Raw genomic sequence first — 23,358 nt, 5'->3', positions numbered from 1 at the left:
GGGTGGGTTGGATGGATCACTGGATTGTCTGGTCCAGACTCGATTATTTACAGTCCGCCATCATATAGCTAGACTATTGCTGAATGCGGCGTTAAACAACAAACAAACAGAAATGCGTGTGGGTCTGTATGGACTGACCTCTGTTAGGCAGGGTAGTGCGAACATGAAGGCTGACCCCACCACCCCCAGGGTCAACAGTTCCCGGAAGTACTTGTACTTGATCAGATGACGCAACTCGTCCCTCAGCCCCGTCAGGGGAGACTCGAGACCCCCAAACTGAAACACAAGATGATTACATGTCACTGTCAAGACGTTCGCAATAATATTATATCACATTGTCAAAATGTCGTTCAACTTGTTCATTTACCTTACAGCATTATGCCCCATTTATCTAATATGGACTAGCAGATTATATATTAATAAAGGCTAAATACACTAGCAAATTGTCCATTTTGAATAGAATTTTTAAACACAAAATCAAATAATTGTACTAACAATAAATACGACATTCCTGTCGCTATTTCGAAAACCACTTTTCAATTTGTGTCTGAGGAATGTTTTAAATATTTATTAAAAGAACAGTTTATATGCCGTGACAAGTCAAGAACATTACCAGCGCCTCGAATCTCATTTAACAACCAGGCAGGTTTTACAATACATGTTATCGTCATTATATGGCTGTAATTGTTGAGCAGCGATGCTAGGTTACAGACAACACATATCATACAACAACAGTGGCCCATCTGCATAATCTATTAATGGTGACAAGTCACGCAATGCCGACTGGGAATGTAAGGAAGACGAAAAGTATTCAGAGAAGCAGCTGAGAACAAATGTTGTACATACAGAGGGTAACTTGCTATTTTGTCGAATATGTTTATGTTTGATAGAATATTTATGTTGGATAGAATGTTTATGTTGGATTTATAGAATAACCCACGAGGTACGAGTGATTACGGAAAATATGTCACGAGGGAAATTAATGTTTTAAATTCCTTTAATGTTGGATAAAATGTTTATGCTGGATGATTCGTTTATGTTGGATACAAAGTTCATGTTGAATAAAATGTTTATGTTGGAAAGAATGTTTATTTTACGTGGAATGTTTATGTCGGATGATTTATTTATGTTGGGTAAAATGTTTATGTTGGATAGAATGTTTATGTTAGAATGTTAATGTTGCAGAGAATGTTTATGTTAGATAAAATGTTTATGTTGGGTTGAATTTGTTTAGAATAGATAGAATGTTTATGTTCGATATAATGTTTATGTTGTGTAGAATGTTGGATAGAATGTCTATGTTGGATGATTTGTGAATGTTAGATAGAATGTTTGGTAGAATGTTTATGTTGGGTTGAATATCAATGTTGGATTATTTGTATAGGTAAGATAAAATGTTCATGTACAGAATGTTTCTGTTGCATAGAATGTTTATGTTGCATCGAATGTGTATGCCTAATAGAATGTTTATGTTGTGTAGAATGTTAATGTTAGGTAGAATATTAATCTTGCATAGAATGTCTATGTTAGATAGAATGTTTATGTTGGGTAGAATGTTTATGTCTGGTAGAATGTTTATGCTGGGTAAAATGTTTCAGCTAGATAGAATGCTTATGTTGGATAGAATGTTGGCTAGATGTATCGCCTGTTACGACACTAAGGATACAGGGACCTCCCCCGGAATCAGCACGGGGCTCAAGCCCAGTATAACAATGAAGACGTATAACAATGTAGACGTGTCGGTTGTTACTACACTAAGGATAGTACGGATGTAGGCGTGTCCTCACCGCGCTGTCCACGCCCAGGGTCAGCAGCATGAAGAAGAAGATGATGGCCCATCCCGTGGACCCGGTCAGTGTCGCTATGGCCTCTGGGTACACGATGAACACGAGGCCAGGACCTGGAGGTACAAGCATTGTAGCCTTACAAACACTTGAATATTCACAATTTATAAAAGAAATGGGTGATCAAATCACATAATTTTTTAGTTGGTTAAAGTAGATATAGAAAAGGTTTGCACTGATATTATCGAGATCGGTTATTTTCTGGAGATGACGTTATATTTATTTACGTAAGTCTATGTATGTCATACTGAAGTTGCGAAACGTCATCATTTGTTTATTGCCCGAGCGAAACGAGAAGGATTCATAAATTTATGTAATAACATCACTGAAATTCATACTTCATAACTGGCTATAGTGAGTGAAGGCAAGGTGTGTCTTTTCTTAAACATTGTGTCGAAAAGCTAACAGAGTGTACATGACGTCAGCAACAGTAGGAAATGACGTCATCTCATGGTTAATATGAACTATTAACAGAGATGTAATTTCTATTTTTTATTCTCAATTTTATTTTTCAATTTGAGTATAGTACGATGTCAGATCTATACATGACCTCGTATTACCCTATAGAATATACCGTGTGATTTCAAACACCATACTATGCTATGAGAACATATGAGTGACTGTAGGCTTGCCAATATGGTCCTTCGCGAGCTGATCTTTACAATGCATGCTACAAGGCTCCTTGCTATTTCAATGGGGTCCTAAACGAGTATTTTAATAATCGCTTGCACGTTTGTAGTATATGCTGGTCCAGATAAGAAAACAGAAAATAGGGAGCTCTGAAAATATTCTTTACCTGTGTCTTCAGTTTTTCTCATTGAAAGGTTGTCTAATTACTTTAATATGAACATCGTTATGGTAACGCAGTGTAATACAACATTATACATACATTTACTAAGCTCTATGGATTTCATAGTTAATGTCACACCATGCTGTCGTCTGTCGCCGTAGCCGAGGTATAGACACATGTTTTCGGACAAAATTTGAAATAATTTACCCGAGAGTCAAAATAAAACAGTTTTGTTATTTCTAAATATACATAAATCATTACCAACTATCCATTCGTGAAAATAATGAATTTTTTAAACAAACAAATCTGAGAAGCAGAGATGACGTCCCCACCTTCAGTCGCCACCTCGGAGATGTCCTTCTGTGTCCTCAGGGACATGTAGCCGAGGTAGGAGAAGATGACGAAGCCGGAGAAAAGGCTGGTGAAGCTGTTGACGGCCACGGTGATGAGGCAGTCGCTGGAACAAACCAATGTACTTTGTAAGTCACTGTGTCGTGTGTGTCATCTGCATAATGACGACCCAGAGAGATTACTGTACAGCCTCCCAGTACACCTTATTTGTCGTAAGCATCGACTTGGAGTGACGGTTGGTTGTGTGACCTACTCGTATGTCATCGTGCCCCAGCGGCGTGGCAGTCTGCTCATACTATCAATCACTGATTTCGAGTGCTAGGCAACCACAACATAACTGGCATGTTGCTGAGTGCGGCGTCAAACCTTATTCAGTCACATCTTCAAGTTTGTTTCATATCCCTTTACTCAAACTGATACCCTGGATCCAGCACGAAGTCATTTCAATGATGCACTGACTGGGTACCCGTGAAGACCCGGGTTAGAATACGTATTCGGCAACCAATGCTTTTCGTAAGAGGCCACAAACGGGATCGGGATGTCAGGCTCGCTGACTTTCTTAATGGAAGTCATCGTACCCCAATTGCGATGGTCATGATATCCTTCAGTAGCTTGTCTAATCCAGACTTGATTTACAGAGCGTCGTCATATAGCTGGAATATTGCTGAGTGCGACGTTAAACAACAAATAAACACACTGATTTGGTGGCGGATGTATCGAAGAACAATCAGATGTACGTCAGAGGCATAATTCATACATTCATAATTCCCTCATAGAACAGTCTATCTACTCAGAGGTGTCTATGGCCCTGTATGTTCTGCTGCACCATGACAACATAATTAATTATGGGTGACGGGTCAGCGGGTGCGCCACGTTGCCAAAGTCACCGACATATATAATACAACCAGCAATGCTTAAACTGTGGTTTGATATGCTACAAAGAGCGCAGGAAATCAAAATAATTCAATAAATCTGGACAGTGTGTTTGTTGTTTTACGCCAAAGTCAGAAATACCCCATCTATCTCACGGCGTATTGTACACGTCTGACCAGGGATAACTAGTGGTCGATATAATGAGTCTCACTCCGTCTAGGTTCTACGATGCTTAATAAAATAACCTCACCAAACCCGACCACCCGACATAAACTGAGGAGCAACAGAAACTACACCCCTCAGTTGATTGGATCACTTGTTTGATTTTCAGGTGACATATCTAAAGTTAGTGAAATCTTTTCCAAAACATGAACATTTTTGGGCGCTTAGACAACACTCAAAGAATACCTCTACATGGTTTTATATGTTTTAAATATGATTTGATTGAAAACTATCAAAAATAAAAAAAATTAATTCGCATAATACACAACTGCTGGTGGGTATCTCAGACATCTTATCTAAGAAAATGTATAAATTTGTTTGTTTTTTTGGCACATTTCAAGCATGATAGCGTTCTAGCCCCAGTTTTCATTGAACCACTATATCTGTACACAAACCTACCCAGCCACAGATTAACTGTTGCAGGATAGAGTGAGGTTACATAGGCAGAATCAAACACATTGTCTATTCTCATGATTTAAAGTAGTTAAAGTATGTTGACCTTGCCGAGAGTTATCGTGACTGTGGGTAAAGAAAGAGATAAAACCTTACCGATAGCAGTTGTTGTTGAACTTGTTGTAACTTGAGTAGGCGATGTGTGTGCCAAATCCTGCTCCCACGGAGAAAAATATCTGCACTGCAGCGTCGATCCACACCTGGAACATATTGGCAGTGAAAATAGTGAGTTAGTCAGCTGAGTTTAACGCCGTGTTGAGTGAGTAAGTGAGCTGGGTTTAACGCAGCTTTTAACAGTATTCCAGTTATATCGCGGCGTTGTCAGCTAAGGTCGGATGAAAGCCCCAAGTGATGCAGATCTTAGACGTTTACCATTTTGGTAAAAGCCACGAGCACGGGTATGGTGCTGACAAACCTAGAAACATAATCGGGACGAACCGGGAATCAAACTCACGATCATAGGTTTCTGGCGTGCCTAAGGAACGCAACTCTGAACAGCGAACTGCGGCATCGTAGATGACTGGGCCACCCGTGCCCCCAACGTTTGAACAGCATGTCAGTTATATTAAAAGTGACGCAGACCTTAAAAGCGTACCACATTGGTCAAAGCCACGAGCACAGGTGTCGTACACAGGTGACTAATCTAGTTTCTGAACACAGGATCCTGGCACGCCCAAGGGACGCAACACTTTACAGCGAATTGCGGCGCCATTCACAACAGCTGTGCATTTTGTATATAAGAAATCAGGTACGACCAGGATCCGCTAACCACAGGATCAACTCCCCGCTTCGTCCCGATTATGATGTGCCGTGAATGACGGTAAACGTCACGTCGTGATATTACTGAAATGACGTTCAAAATGGCGGCGGTGGCTCGTTGCTAATGCATTCAACCCCTGCTTTGCCTGACACAAGCTGGTCGCCACGATATAGTTGCAATAGTGCTAACCGCGGCGTAAAACAACACTCACCTCCCATTCTTTTTCATATACAGAGTGGGTGATTCACACCTAAGCAATATTCCAGTCATATTTTGGTGGAAGGGATTGGGACTTTAGTCCAGCACCCTACAGTGAAGTCAGTTCGAGAATCAAGTAGTGGAACTGGAACCTTTCAGACCTCTGCACACTTAAAAACAAATCTATTAACGAATAGTCAGCCATGCGATCAACCTTCGTAAACACAGGAAGTGTGGCTTATGTATTGACACCGTGCAGCTGGTGCACATTATAGCTGGGATCAACCTCATTCTCAGGTGAAGCAAATCTTGTAATAGATCTCACTCAGTCATGTCACCCATACCAGATTCCCGTGAGAGCACATGTCATGCAAAATACCCTGCTGGGCCGTCCTACCTGTATAGCAACTGCTTTAAGTAGAGGGCTTTAAATTACGTGCCAGATCGATACAATTTCAAGTGGCCTTGACCTACTCAAACCTTTACCTTCGATACAATGACGAATGCTAGAGGGTCCTAGACGCTACAGAGTGCAGTTATCTGAATAATATAGCATGTCAAGGTTCTAAGTCGTGCAGCCATACATTATTCTTGTTGTGACCCGTTGCCTCTCGATATACAACCTGTTACACGTTGTGCATATGCAGCGCAGTATGCATGGGTAAGTATAGAGTCTCACTGCATTGTGTGCCGTATTCAGCACCGGCTGTTTATGTCATACACATTTGTGAATAGACATTGGACCACACAAGGAAAGGTTTTGTACAGATTACTAATTTTTTTAATATGTTTCCTTTCCGTTTCATGATATTATGTTATATAAGATCTACACAATGGTCAGTTTGTGCTATGACAATACCCGTGCTATGGGACATTTGAGACTCAATCATTATAACTGCGTGTTAAGTACATTTGCAATGCCTGTATTCATGCTTATGAATGACGTCGGGAGGTCACCTCAATCTTGTCATATCTGTGTATGTTTATGCATATGTGTATGTATAGGTGTTTGTGTACGTGAATGATTATGTGTAAATATGATCATTATTTAATTATTGTTATTGATTATTACAAGCACTTTATTCATTCCTGACCCTTCACCACATCCAACTACGAGCTCACATGTAGGGACAATGAACCTGAATATTACGATTCTACCATGGACGGCGGTGAACTTGCTTATTCCAGAACTGAGCTGGGTGACAAAGAACAAAGATATGGCTTCACACACCTGTATATGTGAACTAATTAGTGGAATAACAATATGTTAAAATACTGAACACTAGTTTAAACAATTTGATGACGCAATCATATTTCAAACATGCATATAGACCATGCATTGTCACAAGACAGACAATGATATGTACCGACAAAGGCACTGTGGCATGAGCATGCATGCATGCACAAAAAACATGCACATGGGCCTATAGAGGTATGCATGTCACGCACGCACATTGTCGCAGACGAAACCAAGATACACGGCATATACTTTGTAGTATAGCGTTGTCTCACCCCCCGAATCCCTCTGGTGTGTATTCTATATATGGGTTTATATACAATGATGTTTACAATATATTATTCACAACACAATTTCCTTGTCGAAAACGTCTCGATAACCTCACAGTCGTTGTGTTATGAATGGCGACTTTCCTGGTCCCAGTATCTGCGACTGACCTGGTTTCTGTCGACAACGGTTGCAGCTCGAGTAAAGCCTGGATCGGGGGGTTGGGGGTTGGGGGGTGGGGGGTACAAGTGACATTGGTGGTCAGGCGTCGTGTCTGTCTACACATTAGTCTTGAACAAATATGCTAATACACTCTTCAAAGAAATGCATAGTTAAACATAAGGATATGTACAACTAGACAACTACTAACTGTGATCTACCCGTGTAGGATATGGCTCCCCACACCATGACATTCCCTCCCCCAAATCGGTCCGCCTGTCGAACGCAGTTCGGCGCGAAACGTTCATGTCGACGTCGGTCTACACGTTGTCTTCCATCCCGTCGTTGAAGAAGAAAACGTGACTCATCGCTGAACCAAACGCCTCGCCAGTACCTGAGATCCCATGCCTGTACTCTGTTGCACCGCCGGACACGTCGTTGACGGTGTAGACGTCGCAAGACAGGTCCAACTTTTGGTCGTCTCGCTCGAATTCCCACTTCCCTCAGACGATGTCTGATGGTTTGGTCGGAAATTCTTCGCACACCAGGCACTTGTCCTGCAGTGTCCGTTGCTGTAGCAAATCGATTCCGAAGGTGATGCAACCGGATGTGCCGATCCTGAGCATGGGTGGTCACTCTTGGTCTTCCACTTCTGGGATGATCTTGAGTCGAATTAGTGCCGGTATATCGATCCCATAGTCGAGATATGGTGCTTTGGTGAACGTTGAAGTGTCTTGCAACGGCAGACTGGGACTCCCCTGCTTCCAAACGTCCAATGGCGATATTTCGGTCAACTGCAGTTAATCTTGGGATTTTTCGATCTGCGTTCACGTCAGCAAATTCGTAATAAACTGATGAATTTTGTACGGTCTTTTATAGTCAGTGTCTCTACTCTTGTTTCCAACATTTTGCACGTGCATTGTGCTGAAAACATTTTTCTGAAAGCAATTTCCGTGCATCCTTTGCATTTTTGCTGATAAACGTTTACAAAAAACATTTTGAGATGTGTTTGCGCGCAATGCACAACAAACATGACATGATTAACGGGAATCAAACATAAGAATTGTCTTTATGACGATTCCTTGGAAAAAAAATCCAATTGGAATTCTCAAAACACATATGCTTTTCTTTTTTTGAAGAGTGTATTTCTGCTAGATGTGACTTTCTACATCGTACAGTGATGGAATAGTGATTCCATTCTTCTCTGTAGGACTTGTCAAGAACAGAATAGCTCCCCAGTGCTCTATATTTGTGTTAAGTTTGTTTGTTTGTTGTTTAACGCCGCACTCAGCAATATTCCAGCTCTATGACGGCGGTCTGTAAATAATCGAATCTGGACCAGACAATCCAGTGATTGACATCATGAGCATCCATCTACACAATTGGGATGCGATGACATACATCAACCAAGTCAGCGAGCCTTACCACCCGATCCCGTTAGTCTCCTCTTACGACAAGCATAGTCGCTTTTTACAGCAAGCATAGGTTGCTGAAGACCTATTCTACCCGGATTTTCAATGGTAGTTTTGGTTAAGAGCCAACTGTTGAGGACTGGGTGGTTGAGGACTGGGTGGTTACAAAGTCTGACATTGGCTGATTGTGTGGCATGATATCCCGACGTCTTTGATCGCGATGTCAACTACTTGGTCAGGTTCATCCAGGTCGCCGTGATTTTTAATTGAGAATTAATGTCTGTGAACTGAAACAACACCCACTCACTCACTCATTAATCACTGTTTCAGATGACATGACCCGGGCGGGGAAGCAGCAGATGACGGGATCTACTGGTGGGATTCACTGAAAGTGTTCTTATAATAAAGGACATTTTTTTCATTTCTTGACAAATGAGCGAGACAGACATTTCCCATTTGATGTGCACCAGTGGAAGTCGCTTTAAGGGCGAGTCATTGTGTGAGGATGGAGACCAGGTGGACCAGGTGGACGGTGAGGGCACTCCAACACTCTCACTTGAGTGTCGGGATCTGGGGGTGAAGGAGCTGCAGCATATGCTGTGTGTGTCGGGGGTGGACTACGACCAGATGGCCAGGCTGGTGGAGAACGTGCTCACGAGGAGACAGTGACAGTCGAGGGAGCCAGAAACCATCACAGGAGCCAGTGACAGTCAAGGGAGTCAGAAACCATCAAAGGAGCCAGTGACAGTCAAGGGAGTCAGAAACCATCACAGGAGCCAGTGACAGTCAAGGGAGTCAGAAACCATCACAGGAGCCAGTGACAGTCGAGGGAGTCAGAAACCATCACAGGAGCCAGTGACAGTCAAGGGAGTCAGAAACCATCAAAGGAGCCAGTGACAGTCAAGGGAGTCAGAAACCATCACAGGAGCCAGTGACAGTCAAGGGAGTCAGAAACCATCAAAGGAGCCAGTGACAGTCAAGGGAGTCAGAAACCATCACAGGAGCCAGTGACAGTCAAGGGAGTCAGAAACCATCAAAGGAGCCAGTGACAGTCAAGGGAGTCAGAAACCATCACAGGAGCCAGTGACAGTCAAGGGAGTCAGAAACCATCACAGGAGCCAGTGACAGTCAAGGGAGTCAGAAACCATCACAGGAGACAGTGACAGTCAAGGGAGTCAGAAACCATCACAGGAGCCAGTGACAGTCGAGGGAGTCAGAAACCATCACAGGAGCCAGTGACAGTCGAGGGAGTCAGAAACCATCACAGGAGCCAGTGACAGTCAAGGGAGTCAGAAACCATCACAGGAGCCAGTGACAGTCGAGGGAGTCAGAAACCATCACAGGAGACAGTGACAGTCAAGGGAGTCAGAAACCATCACAGGAGCCAGTGACAGTCGAGGGAGTCAGAAACCATCACAGGAGACAGGGAAAATAAAGAAACATAACCTTGAACTTCTCTCCACCAACAAACTTGGTCCGCTCAATTACTTCACACAGACAACCGTTTGCACATCAGTCCCGATATATGTTCTTGTAAACTTAAGTCTGAAATGATTATAGCTTTCGATATGAAACTAATTAGAAAGCCTGGACCTAGATTGGGTATTATTAGAAGACATAACTACATTTAAGCATTTTGGAGCCTGTTATTTTTCGGATATTCGAGCATGTCAAGGAACCACTATGGTCTCTACAGGAACAATAAACCTTCACATTCAGGTAGGAAAGGGAACACATGTCGTTACAAACATAGCCGTGGACACCCTGCTGAGTGGAACAATGGATCAGAGCCCAAGGGATGATGTGTTGAGGCAGTACCCTGTATATGTTGTGACAGAAACACTGAGTCGGTACCCCGTGGATGGTGTTATATACGCTGAGACGGTACACAGGGGATGATGTGAGAAACTTTGAGGCAGTATCCTGCGGATGATGTGAGATACAACAAGGCAGTGCCCTGTGGATGGCGTTAGAAACACTGAGACGGTACGTGTGGATGATGTGAGATACAATGAGGCAGTACCCTGTGGATGATGTGAGATGCAATGAGGCAGTACCCTGTGGATGATGTGAGATGCAATGATGCAGTACCCTGTAGATGATGTGAGATGCAATGAGGCAGTACCCTGTAGATGATGTGAAATGCAATGAGGCAGTACCCTGTGGATGATGTGAGATGCAATGAGGCAGTACCCTATGGATGATGTGAGATGCAATGATGCAGTACCCTGTGGATGATGTGAGATGCAATGAGGCAGTACCCTGTGGATGATGTGAGATGCAATGAGGCAGTACCCTGTGGACGATGTGAGATGCAATGAGGCAGTACCCTGTGGACGATGTGAGCTGCAATGAGGCAGAACCCTGTGGATGATGTGAGATGCAATGAGGCAGTACCCTGTGGATGATGTGAGATGCAATGAGGCAGTACCCTGTGGATGATGTGAGATGCAATGAGGCAGTACCCTGTGGATGATGTGAGATGCAATGATGCAGTCCAAGGGAGCTGATTTGAGTAACACTGTGCTGATACAGGCAAGAGTAACAAGAGCAGTGATTATTGTTGCCAGGTAGAACTGAGAGAGAAACAGGTCTTCAAAACACACGTTAAACCGAGTTTTGGTTTATAAATTCCCGTGCATCTTCCCTACGCAAGTGAGTTAACTGACCATAAAAGTCCAGTTTCCATTGACTTTTATAGTCAGTTAAAGCCCTTGGCCCTGGAAGATGAGGCCCGTGTGACCCAAGAGCAACTAATACTAACACTAAAACGTGTCTCGTGCATAAACAATTGGGACACGATTGTCCAACAGATATATGCGAAAGTCTCGGACAATTCGACAAGAAGCGGTAATTTCTCCGAACATATCCCATGTCCACAAAAACACAGCGACGTCATTGAGTATATACTTGGTCCTCCTGTGTCTGGTAACACTGTAGCATCCAGCTGCTGAAGGAGCTACTCACACTGATGGGGATGACGAGATAGAGTTTAACCACTCGGCGCCAGGGCAGTGTTGTCCCATTTTGTCAAAATGACAAGCCGGGTTCGAAATGGATGTCAAACTTTGTGTTCAGGACATTTTTGTTTGTTTACGACATTGTCCCTTACCGGTGTGTTTAATATCTTCATTTTTATTTTAATACGTGGTGTAAGTTGTCAGTGTTTCAAACTGTGTCGTGTCTGCTTTGTGGAGGACAGGGAACATGGAGTGTGAAATAAAACTATACAACTGAAAAGGAACTATCCATCGGTATGCAAGTCTTTGTTCATTCGTCATACAATTATTGGTATTAATATACACGGTATAGAGAATGAAACTTTTCTTTAAATCTCCATTTTACTAACTAAAACATAACGTCGGGTTGACGTAATATAGTCTTTAAAGTGTCTCATGAACTTCTATCAAATATGTATCAAAGATAATTTACGATTTAAATTCGCCGACATGTTGATACACACGAGAGAAGTCTCAAATATTCAACATGTCTTTAGAACTTAGTGCCCTTTGAGTGTTCCTATATGGGTGATAATTGCGTAGATAGATGCTCGTGATGTCAATCACTTGTTTGTCTGGTCCAGATTCGATAAGTGTTAGACCGCCGTCATATAGCTGGAATATTGTTGAGTGCGGCGTTACACAACAAACAAACACAATCCTATATAGGTATGTTGTCGTTCAAATCGGCCGTGCCATTCATGACGTTGTAAACATGCATACTCTCCTACTCATGCACACACCTTGCGATCTACACTGAAACTTGTCGTATGTAAGAAGTGTGGAAATCGCCCCAGGTTTTCCAGTAAAAGTATGTATTTTATCTGCTGCCAAGTCTCCCGTGTGACTATTACACCCTTTACACGTGTTTATATACATAAAGGGTACCGAGTGGTTTTGTTAGAACAGTTTGTTATTCATTTTTCTTACTGGCAAATAAAGCAGTATACGAATCGAAATAAATCCAAATAGGTTTCTGGATCGCCCCAGAACATTAAGTTAATACCAATTCACAAACGGTACACGAATACCAATAAACACTAGGTGTGGTCAAATAACTTTAAATACACGGACGTAGGGGAGAGAAAAATACACGTACACATGGGTAAATGTTTTAATAATTGGGTTGACGAACAGGTACATATCTTTCAGTGTTAGAAAGTTCATTTGTAAAATCCGAAGTCCCATAAAAATATTAAATCATAACTTCCACCTACATTTTGTTGAAATGATTGCTCAACCCACATATACTTGCGAGCTTATCGACAATCACATTTACCAACATTACACAATATTTAACAGCCAAGCTGCAGGGCACAGTAAAGTATACACGTGGAAATTGGACGATTCCAAACATTATCAAAACGTTAATAGTCTAAAAACAGTCGCGGAAACACTGAAACCTTGGTCCAAAACACAGCTATGATACCCGTACACGTGACACAAGAAATAAAGACGAAGAGTTGATTGATTTGAAGAGTGGTTGTTCTGGCAAATGTGATATTGAAATATGCTTCTTGGATCCTAATCTGTTCGTTAAGCTTAGATATATTCCAGAGATGGTAATTTAGAATATTTGTTATATATTATGATACGATGTTCATTGTTTACATCTACGTCGGTCTCATGCAGGTAACCGTCTACTTTCAATGTATGGGCTATTCATGTGAACACATGTGGCCACACTGGAGCTGCAGTTCATGCAGTCCTACTGAACATTTACTGGTTTTTCGGTGTAGCGTTGCAGTTACCCTATACTATATCCGCTGACAGTGCACAAATGGTCAACATGTATCAACAGTATCTATAGTTTCATTACGGGCATCTGTTCAGTAATATAAGTAACAACATTTGATCGTGGGATCGAATCCCGGTTCGCCTCGATTATGTTTCTAGGTTTGTCAGCACCATACCCGTGCTCGTGAGTTTCACAAAGTGGTAAACGTCTGACCTGCATCACTTCAGACTTTCCTCCCACAACAAGCTGGCACGCCGTGATATGACTGGAATAATGTTCCAAGCTGTGTTAAACCCAACTCACTCACTCTTTATATAACTAAGGGATGATGTCATATTACAAACCGAATCAGTCTTCAAGGGAACTGAGTGAATAAGTGAGTTGGGTTTAACGCCGCTTCTAACAGTATTACAGTTATATCACGGCGTGTCAGCTTAATGTGGGAGGAAAGCCCGAAGTGAGGCAGGTCTCAGACGTTCACCACTTCGGTGAAACCCACGAGCACGGGTATGGTGCTGATAAACCTAGAAACATAATCGGAGCGAACCGGAATGCGAACCCACAATCATAGGTTTCTGGCACCCCTAAGGGACGCAACTCTGCACAGAGAATCGCGGCGCCTTAGACAACTGGGCCACCCGTGCCCACTCAGGGGAACTGAATCAGAAGTTTCAATCAAGTTGAATGGATATTATAACAACACGAGTTATTTATATGGCGTTATAAATAGAGTTGTCACGTGAACACACAATGTAACCGCCATCACGATAACTTGCACAACACAAATACGCATACAGCTATCATACATTTTTCAGAGAGACAACTTCATTGTATCGGCTTAAACTAGACCACAGGGACAGGTTCGGAAAATAAGGTTTCGGAATCGTGAGCTTATATGAATGCTTGAAGACATTTGAGGTTATGATGGAAGTCGACTTTATATTGAATATCCCACCATGAGCAGAGCGACATGAGTGAATGCAAACAGATCACGTGACATACTCCATCCGCCATGATACTAGGTTGGACGTTTCGCGCGGAAAGAGCTGTTGACGATAAATACATTCAGAGTGAGTTATTCAAGTTGTGACACTTTTTTGTGTTGCATTGACGAGGGTGGACAACGTGCTGTGTTTGTACCGAGTTTAGGTATGTATCATCCTAAGGTTTGCTATCTAACTAGATAAGTCTTATTTATTATCAAGGTCGAGTAAATTGAAAGGATCTAATATGCTTACAAACAGAAGCAGGTTTCTGCAGAAAACTACATCACTGGACTATTCACATACAATTATATACTGTGTGTAGAGTATTGTATTCTCCATGTTGAACAGTTTACATTCAGTTTCGATTTACGTGTAGTATAAATACCGTTGTGGATAAAATTAATATGGAATATGTTATCAGTACAACGAATCCGTCATCACGATATTATATTTTACATAGATTTAATAACCATACTGAGAACTCTACACATTCTTTGCATACATGCTTTTACGGTGGGGCAGGATACGCTCACCTTCTCGCGAACACCTGGTATCATCCCTTTTTTAAAGTGATTCATAAACACATGCTCATAATAAAGTCGGAATCATACAATCGACTCTGCTTTTAGAAGAGATTTCTTTTGATTGTGGAAAGTGTTTTGTCGCTTATATTTCATAATATATGAAATTAACTCTGTTCAGTATCCACCTATATTATGCAGTTAACGTTTGTTGATATGTCTTTACAACTACATACTTATAACGAGGTGAAGGAATGGCATCTTCCTCGGCGTGGAACCGATAAACAAGGTGTCACATGTGGTCCTTTTCACGGGGTATTGCTGGCATGCATACCAACGCAAAGGAAGACGAATAATGCATACACTAGCGCTACGAATGACGTAACTCCAATACGTTCGAGTAGAATGACAAGAGTCGAATCACTATGATCGGCGCCGGGAGAGTTAAACTTAATGTACAGAGGGTTATATCTTTAGGGATTCACATGTAGACACCGAACATTCATGTACAAATTGTTTGGAAATGGTTGTGAAAATTCAATTGACGTTTGTTGTGAAATAATGTTTGCTTTCGTTCCCAATCTGTGAAAGGGTAGAAACCTAGCTCCGAAAACAACATTTTACATTATGTTATACATATTTAACCCTGAAGTCGACTGACCGGATTCACATACAGCTAGTTCATAAAATAACGCAATATGAAACTGATGACATTTTCTATTTAGTTCCTTGGAATATAAGTAAAGTTTCCTAGGGGTATTAACATAGGTCTAGTGGTATATTGGCAGCCATATCTCACTAGACCTATCACTGGTAATATTTTGAAAGTTGATTTTTGTTTGGGTATTCTTGTTATCTAAAGAGTTTAGTATTGTTGAACTATTTTCTTTCAGAGAAAGCCTGTGACGTTAACACTTTGTTAATTGAACTGTGTTAGATTGCAACCAATACATTGTATAGTTTTCGTATTACTGTTTTAGTGTAAACGGTTCTCAGATTGGTGATACAGTTATGAAAATTGCCAAATACATCAACGTTTCTTACTTACACTTATAGTATTGGACTAAGTGAACGTATTTAGTGAATGTACTTTTCTTTGCATGATTTGAAAGAACAGCCACAATAAAAACATGTTTGCCATTTTCTTTATTGAATGGCATCATGTCAAATTTTAAAACACGGTTTCCTTCATGATTAGTTTGAATGAAGATGTGTTGTCACTTACAGATGTTCACAGATGTGAAAACGACATTCACTTGTTGTACAGCATTTACCTTTTGATCAAATACATTTTCTTATTTTGCCTTTCCCAACCGCAGGAACGAGCTATAGGATGACAACTTAAGGCTTTTCGTCCAATCATTTGGGTTACTTGCATTGATCAAGCTGATAATTCTGAATTAAATATGAATGAGTGATTATTGTTACATTATCACAGTGTGTATCCCACTGTTGGGGATGAGCGTAAATGCTTACCCTTTTCGCGAACACCTGGTGCCATCACTGGTCCATTCATATACTGTACACTAAATGGAATCTGTTTCGACGGATAGACTGGTTGTTTTCTTGCAATGTATATATACCCATCTTTATCTCTTCCTTTCAGAATACTGTGTGTGGACAAAATGACAAAATGCATTTTAAACAACCTTCTGTGGAGTGTACAACTATGTTGTAAAGATGAGTGACCTTCACACCATCGTGGATGTCGATGGGGAAGCAGTGACGGCACACAGACCCAACGCTCAACCCAACACAGAACCTGTCCGACCATTGCCAACCTCCCCTGCTCCACAGTCCGAGCCCGGCGCTACCACAGTGCCGGCACATGGTTTCCAGAAATACTTTGAGGATAAATCAGTATTGTGCCCTTCAGGGTCTTCACATGAAGACATTGACGCCATAAGGGGACTATTGGAGCAGTCCCAGCCTACCACCGCTTGACAGACATTTAATATGTGAAAGAAAATGACACCGTGCATAAAAAGACGCCACCATCTTGTAATTATGATGATAATGACTCTTTAGTTGTTTGACGATCATTACTGTGCTACAAACTTTCAAGCAACTAAAAATCACCAATATTTACACCAGATTGTGCTATGGAACTTAACGATGTAATCCTCATTTCAAGGTTTAAAGAGGTATGTGTTTTGTAACATTTTGTTTATGTTTATGCCATTGTCAAGCTGGTCACTCACGCCGTCTTTGTCTGACAAGCATACAGTTTTACAAGGACAGTGTTCACGTTCAGTATACATACAGTCCCATCACTACAGCTATGTTCACAGTTGCTGAGCAACTCTTCCATGTCCTGGCGGGGTTTCCTTCCCCGTTTGTTTCGTCACTCTCTCGTCACGTGGAGTTGTGTCTCGCTGTCAGATCAGGAATGCTACTATTAATCTGTAACTTTTTTTCTCATTGCCAATTTGTAAACAGAGCAGTTTGTTACATGTCATGTATTCTGTATCAGATTACGTTTGGACAATCAAGGTTTGGAGGTATAGAGTACTCAGTACTGAATCTGGCAAAACGGACCACTATTTGGTTGCTGAATGGCCAAAGAAACTCGATGACCTACTACAAGGGGCTAAATATAGACACATGATATTTGCATGGATCTCCTGGTATCCTAATTGCGACAGTACAAACGATAGGTGGGTCGACATGCAACAAGTGACATTAACAAAACGTAATGTTTCAACTTTTGAAAGACCTTGTTTATGGTGGGAAGATTCATTTAGTGAGCTTCTACCCACCTGCATGCTACCACCACCTGATGTTTGCAAACAACTTTAGTGACGTCTGGCCTTTGCCCATGAAAAAGTATAGTTCTTAAGGGATAGCCAATTTTTTAATGAAATACACATCTGAAGCGCCAAACCAAATATCTCATTTCAGTTTGCTTATACCTGTTAATAATAAACTTGTTCATAAATACAATTTTGACAAATTGTAGAATTAAACGAGAATATCACTACGCGCTGTAGTGCAGCTTCTGCGCGGAAGAATACAATCGCGAATGAAACGGGCTCATTCATTTCATTCACTTGGACGCCACTGTATCCTGTATCTTTCAGGGTAAAGATATAGACATCTGTTCATTTGGAATGACAGCAGATCATTTAAGACCTACAGGTAACATATGACAACATCAATACGTTTTCTGAATCCTCGTATTTATTTTTTATTCTGTTTGGCAAAATGGCGACACCGAGGATATAAACATGTAATACTTACATTTGTAGCAGTTTGCCAAATCGAGTTCATCGAGTTCCAAATCGAGTTCATTGTTGGTCAATATTTTTTCTTTTCAGGACACTACAACCAGACCACGTTTTAAAGGGGACCACGCACGGATGATAACGCTTCATTCCAGGTAAGGTGTCAACACGGAAATATTCAGGCTTCTCAAATTTCCTACATGTCTTATGCCTACTTGGAGAAATGTTTCGACGATTTAATCAAGATACAATAAAATATACCTTTGGCCTCCAAACGCACAATCATCCATTTTTGCTGATTGGACTGATGTTTATACAGATATTTCTTTCCTATTTATGTTAAGTTGTTTATCCTAGTTCGTTGGAAATCTAGGCCAAATGACTAACGATGTTAACTGTTAGATCAAATTCGCGTGATGCCTTCGGTATCGAGTGTATCCTCTCTCATATTATTTGTGTATGTATTGGTACTGAGTCTTTGAATTGCATTTAAGAGTGGTACACATAAGCAGGAGAATTTATGGATGTCACTTTCAGGTGATGAAGGATCAAGCATATACTCCTAAACGTGACGTTCCTGATAATACAGAAGTTGATATCCATAAATTCTCTTCCTTATGTATAAGTACTTACATCGATAATGTCTGTTGTCTATGAATGTGTAGGAAAAAACATATTACACTGTCAGTTGCTTTCAAAAACATACACAAATAATAATGATTTTAATATATTCATTTTTAAAAACCTTGACAACACACTTTGCATATGATTTACCTATACATCATCCAATGTAGTATGGTAAGGAGCCTTAACGTGTAGCAAAAGAGAGCTGTGACCTATTTAAGTAAGACATTCTAAGTTATAAACATTAAGTGAATAACATCTTTTTGTTAAGATGGCGGGAGAAGAAACCCCCATAGCACAGGAAACACGTTCAGATGAGGAAGGCCAAGTGTGTGTTAGCAGTTCAAAGGACCTTGGCAGAATGGAAGATCATTTTGAGAGGGCACACACAGAGATGCGCCAAGCACCCCCAGAACAGAACATTCAGCACCCAGAAGATATAGAGGGACCCTTTGCTATTGTGTCGAGTGGCCAGATCCGACAGGAACCACCTATATTTAGGACATATTTCATTCACCTATCAAAGGCCTGCAATGAAGCTCACATGGCCATGGCAGAGGAGCGGGATTATGTGCAGGAAGATACAGTCATTGCTTCCCCAAAGGAAGAAGACGTAAATACCTTTTCAATTTCCATATCGGGGACACACTTGCCAGACAACAACAAGGAATATCTACACTTCGTATTCATCCCACCCCTTCAACAGCGCTTCGACAGTGGACTAAGGTCACTTGGTAGGAAATAAGTACTATAAGAAAGACATGGGAGGACAGGTACATCAAGACTCTGTGTCCAAAATATTGACAATGCTTTAAATTTGTTTGAATACCTAATAATTAAATTGTGTTAGCATATTTTATTGGGCATGTGTGATCAAAGGCAAAGTTACTGTGATCACAGGATGATTGGGAGATTAAGAGCAATTATGACATGGACCATATGCTTATGGTTTTACAGATTTTAAGTGTGTACAGAACAGACACTTGTAAAACCAGATCAAAGACTAATGTGTTGTTTTAATTGGGATAAAATGAAACTGATGAACATCGCATGTGGCTTGCATGAAACCATTTCAATTATTTAAGAACACCAAGACTGCATTTGAAATTTGATTTTGCTTAATCTTTGCTTAAGACCATCAAAATCTTATTTTGTTCATCTTCAGAATATTAAATAGTAGTATATTTTCTATCTAGAAAGAAAAAGAGAGAGGTTTTGTCTTATGCGTTTCACAATGCGATAAATACGAAGATGATCACAATAATCTTTGCCACTGATCATATTATACCAATGATGCATTGTTCGCTACTGACCTGTGGGTCCCCAAGTCGACTGAGGTTGGGGGTGATGAAGTAGGTGATGCCCTCCTTGGCTCCAGGGAGGAGGGAGCCTCTGACTAGCAGGATGGCCATGATTATATAGGGCATGGTTGCCGTCACCCATACCACCTGGGGAGTAAAAATCATAAGACTCATGTGTAAAGACCATGTAGGGAAAATATTATTGTTTCAGTTTTTAAATGTATTATTCACAATTTAATCATTTGGCAAACATTACGCCCCTCCTCTCATATTGATGTAAATACGGTGTATGTGTATACATGAGCACATGTTAAGTGTGCACGTTTACATGTATCTGTATGTATCTGTATCTATTTCATGTGCCTTAGACCGCCTCCGTGGTCTAGAGGTAGAGCGTCCGCCCCCGGCCGCGTCATACCAAAAGACGTTAAAAGATGGTACTTGTTGTTACCCTGTCTAGCGCTCGGCATTAAGGGGATAAAACAAGGACTGGTCGGCTCGGAGTCAGTATACTGTGTCTGAGTGGGGTATTCATGTTAAACTGCGGCATGGTATCTCAGTGAGCTAGCACTATAAATCGGCATCAGTCCGGACTAGTACAAGCAGCCACACACACACACACACACATACACGTGCATGCACGTCGCTATACCAGTGCAATAATCTTGGACGCGACGTTAAACCCCATTTCACTTCACCTCACCTTCATGTGCCTTAATGATCTCTTCTCGGATATGGTGCTTTTACAGACGCTTTTGTCGGTCATTTGACACCCCGAACATTGTAAAGGAATCTGAACTTATTTTAAAATAATGAGTGAGTGAGTGAGTTGGGTTTTAACGCCGCTTTTAACAGTATTCTAGTCATATCACGGCGTGTCAGCTTAATGTGGGAGGAAAGCCCGAAGTGATGCAGGTCTCAGACGTTTACCACTTCGGTGAAACCCACGAGCACGGGTATGGTGCTGACAAACCTAGAAACATAATCGGGGCGAACCGGGATTCGAACCCACAATCATAGGTTACTGGCGTGCCCAAGGGACGCAACTCTGCACAGCGAATCGCGGCGCCTTAGACGACTGGGCCACCCGTGCCCACTTAAAATAATGAATCAATTCATTGAAGCCAAGCACCTGTAAAGGTGATGCTGGTGACGGTGGGGGAGGGGTATCATAATGATGAAATGTTAGTATTAGTGTTTTCGTTAGTGCGGTGGGGGTTATTATTGGTGTTGGTGTTGGTTGTATAATTTTGTTGATTTGTTTGTTGTTTAACGCCCCAGTCAACACTATGCCAGCTATATGGCGGCAGTCTGCAAATAACAGTCTGGACCTGACATTCCAGTGATTGACATCATGAGCACCGATGTACCTAACTGGGATACGATGACATGCATCAAACAAGTCCGTGAGCCTGACCACCCGGTCCCGTTAGTCGCCTCTTACGGCAAGAACGGGTTGCTGAAGACCAATTGTAAACCGGAGCTTTGCGGGGGTGTATAGATAAGGGTGTCTACTGGCATACTCTTTCTGCTGTTGAATGAGTCTCATACAACTGAGTAAAAACAACATCGTTCAACTCTATATTTTTGACAGCCCCTTTACTGATCATTGACATCATTATTCAACTACGTGATAAAATAACAAATATATAGCCTGTAATTGTTTCTGTATTGCAAGTTAAGGTATAACACATATTGCATGTTTGAATGGATTCATTATATCTATTTTCAAAACACGTCACGCCGAAGACTCGGGTTCGATTCCCGACATGGTACAATGTGTGAAGCCCATTTCTGGTGTCCCCCGCCGTGATATTGCTGGAAAATTGCTAAAAGCGGCGTAAAACCATACTCACTCATTGTTTTCAAAATGTTATGGAACGTTGTGTGAAACCTTCATTTTACAAAGGATATATGTACGTTCATCAGTGGAGAAGAAAAGGAACATTTGGTTTATATATGATCATTTCTATGACAAGCTCACAGGCTTCTAATCAGCTGTAAGTATAATCAGCTGTAAGTATAATCAGCTGATTGTCGCTTCGCTTAACACAATGTACGAATGGCCTTGAACTGAAGATGTACTCATCTGAAGTTAACAAAATACTTGGTGACACCCTTCCAGACGTGACACATGCTGACAGCGATATGGTGGAATATTACTTTGATGCTATAGTGAGCTCTCTCCACACGTCAACAGCAATGTACATCCCAACAGGACACTACAGACCATACCTTCGACCCTATTGGAGAGGATCTAGTCTAGACTACTACCACTACCAGATGCGTCATGCTAGACGACAATGGATATCTCAAGGTAAACCTAGAGGAGATGCACATGGCTCTTATAAACAGTATAAAGCAGCTAAATGCAACTTCCGTCGACAGAAAAGAAAAGCCGAACGGCAATGGGACAGACACAAGTATACAGAACTGAACTCTGCCTGTGAAGTGGACATTGGTGAATTTTATAGAACTGTCAGGAAACAGAGGAAGACTAATGTAACATGTACATCTCTACAGTATAAAGACAAGACGGCCAGCACACCCGAGGACATCTGCAATATGTGGACTGATTACTACGGAGATCTGCTGTCTCCTCTCGGTAGGCCTGAGTTTGAAACGGACTTTTATGAGGAAACAAAATCAAAGGTTTGTGATATAGCAAACAGTAACATATCTGAGAACGATCCAATCCTGGCGACAAGTATTACATCTAATGAAGTGAAATCAACCATTAAGAGGCTGAAAAAGAATAAGTCTCCTGGACCAGACTGTATTACTGTAGAACACCTCTGTAATGCTGACAATCTTCTGTTTAAACATCTGGCACACCTCTACAATATGATGATCAGTACTTGTTACACGCCTGTCATGATGAGAACTGGAACTATTATTCCCATCTACAAAGGGAATAATAAAGATAAATGCAACCCAGCTAATTATCGCGGTATCACTCTAACATCCGTGATTGGGAAGGTATTTGAGAGGCTGTTGCTAGACAGACTGGAGTCCTACATCAAATCTATTAATCCTGATTTCCCACATCGTCTCCAGTGCGGCTTCCGGAAAGAGCATGGCGCCAGTGTTGCTACATATGTGTTAAAAGAGGCTATTTCCTATTATCAAGATAGACACTCAAATATATATGTTGCCTTTCTGGATAACGAAAAGGCCTTCGACAGGATATGGCATGAGGGGCTGCTACTGAAACTATACAATCTTGGTGTGAAAGGCCGTGCATGGCACATTATCCGTCAATCTTACCAAGAAGCAAGTGCTTGTGTTAAATACAATGGGAGCACAGGTGATTTGTTCAATGTTCAACAAGGAGTAGGACAAGGTCGTGTGCTCTCAGCATGGATGTTTCTAGTCTATATTAATGACCTGATATCTCTG

The 23,358-nt window shown here is 41.4% G+C and overlaps 1 protein-coding gene and 2 long non-coding RNA genes across 7 annotated transcripts in view; 2 read left to right on the top strand and 1 right to left on the bottom strand.

Moving 5' to 3' along the window:
- Window positions 1-23,358, bottom strand: part of LOC124138925 (sodium-dependent dopamine transporter-like) — a 98,474-nt gene that overhangs the window by 7,993 nt on the left and 67,123 nt on the right. For all 3 annotated transcript variants that reach the window (XM_048398882.1, XM_046505835.2, XM_046505836.2), the window contains exons 6-10: window positions 19,972-20,106; window positions 4,630-4,733; window positions 2,967-3,091; window positions 1,788-1,900; window positions 139-276 (exon numbers count right to left, since the gene is read on the bottom strand). In XM_048398882.1, coding sequence (XP_048254839.1) covers window positions 139-276; window positions 1,788-1,900; window positions 2,967-3,091; window positions 4,630-4,733; window positions 19,972-20,106 — 615 coding nt within the window. The remainder of the gene's footprint in view (window positions 1-138; window positions 277-1,787; window positions 1,901-2,966; window positions 3,092-4,629; window positions 4,734-19,971; window positions 20,107-23,358) is intronic.
- On the top strand, window positions 5,693-11,823 carry LOC124138928. Of its 2 annotated transcripts, none has more exons than XR_006861713.2 (2): window positions 5,693-6,152; window positions 8,897-11,823. It is a non-coding gene; the product is annotated as an uncharacterized LOC124138928 (long non-coding RNA). The 2 variants fall into 2 exon arrangements; XR_007221943.1 differs by lacking the exon at window positions 5,693-6,152 and adding an exon at window positions 6,153-6,248.
- Window positions 14,055-19,978, top strand: LOC124138927. Of its 2 annotated transcripts, XR_006861712.2 has the most exons (4): window positions 14,055-14,452; window positions 16,417-16,954; window positions 18,128-18,189; window positions 18,930-19,978. It is a non-coding gene; the product is annotated as an uncharacterized LOC124138927 (long non-coding RNA). The 2 variants fall into 2 exon arrangements; XR_007221942.1 differs by lacking the exons at window positions 14,055-14,452; window positions 16,417-16,954 and adding an exon at window positions 17,791-17,948.

This window comes from Haliotis rufescens, unplaced genomic scaffold, assembly GCF_023055435.1.
Source record: "Haliotis rufescens isolate VD_foot unplaced genomic scaffold, xgHalRufe1.0.p SCAF_19, whole genome shotgun sequence".
Lineage (NCBI taxonomy): Eukaryota > Metazoa > Mollusca > Gastropoda > Lepetellida > Haliotidae > Haliotis > Haliotis rufescens.
Note: the sequence above shows the minus strand (reverse complement) of the source record. Positions and strands in the feature narration are given on the sequence as shown.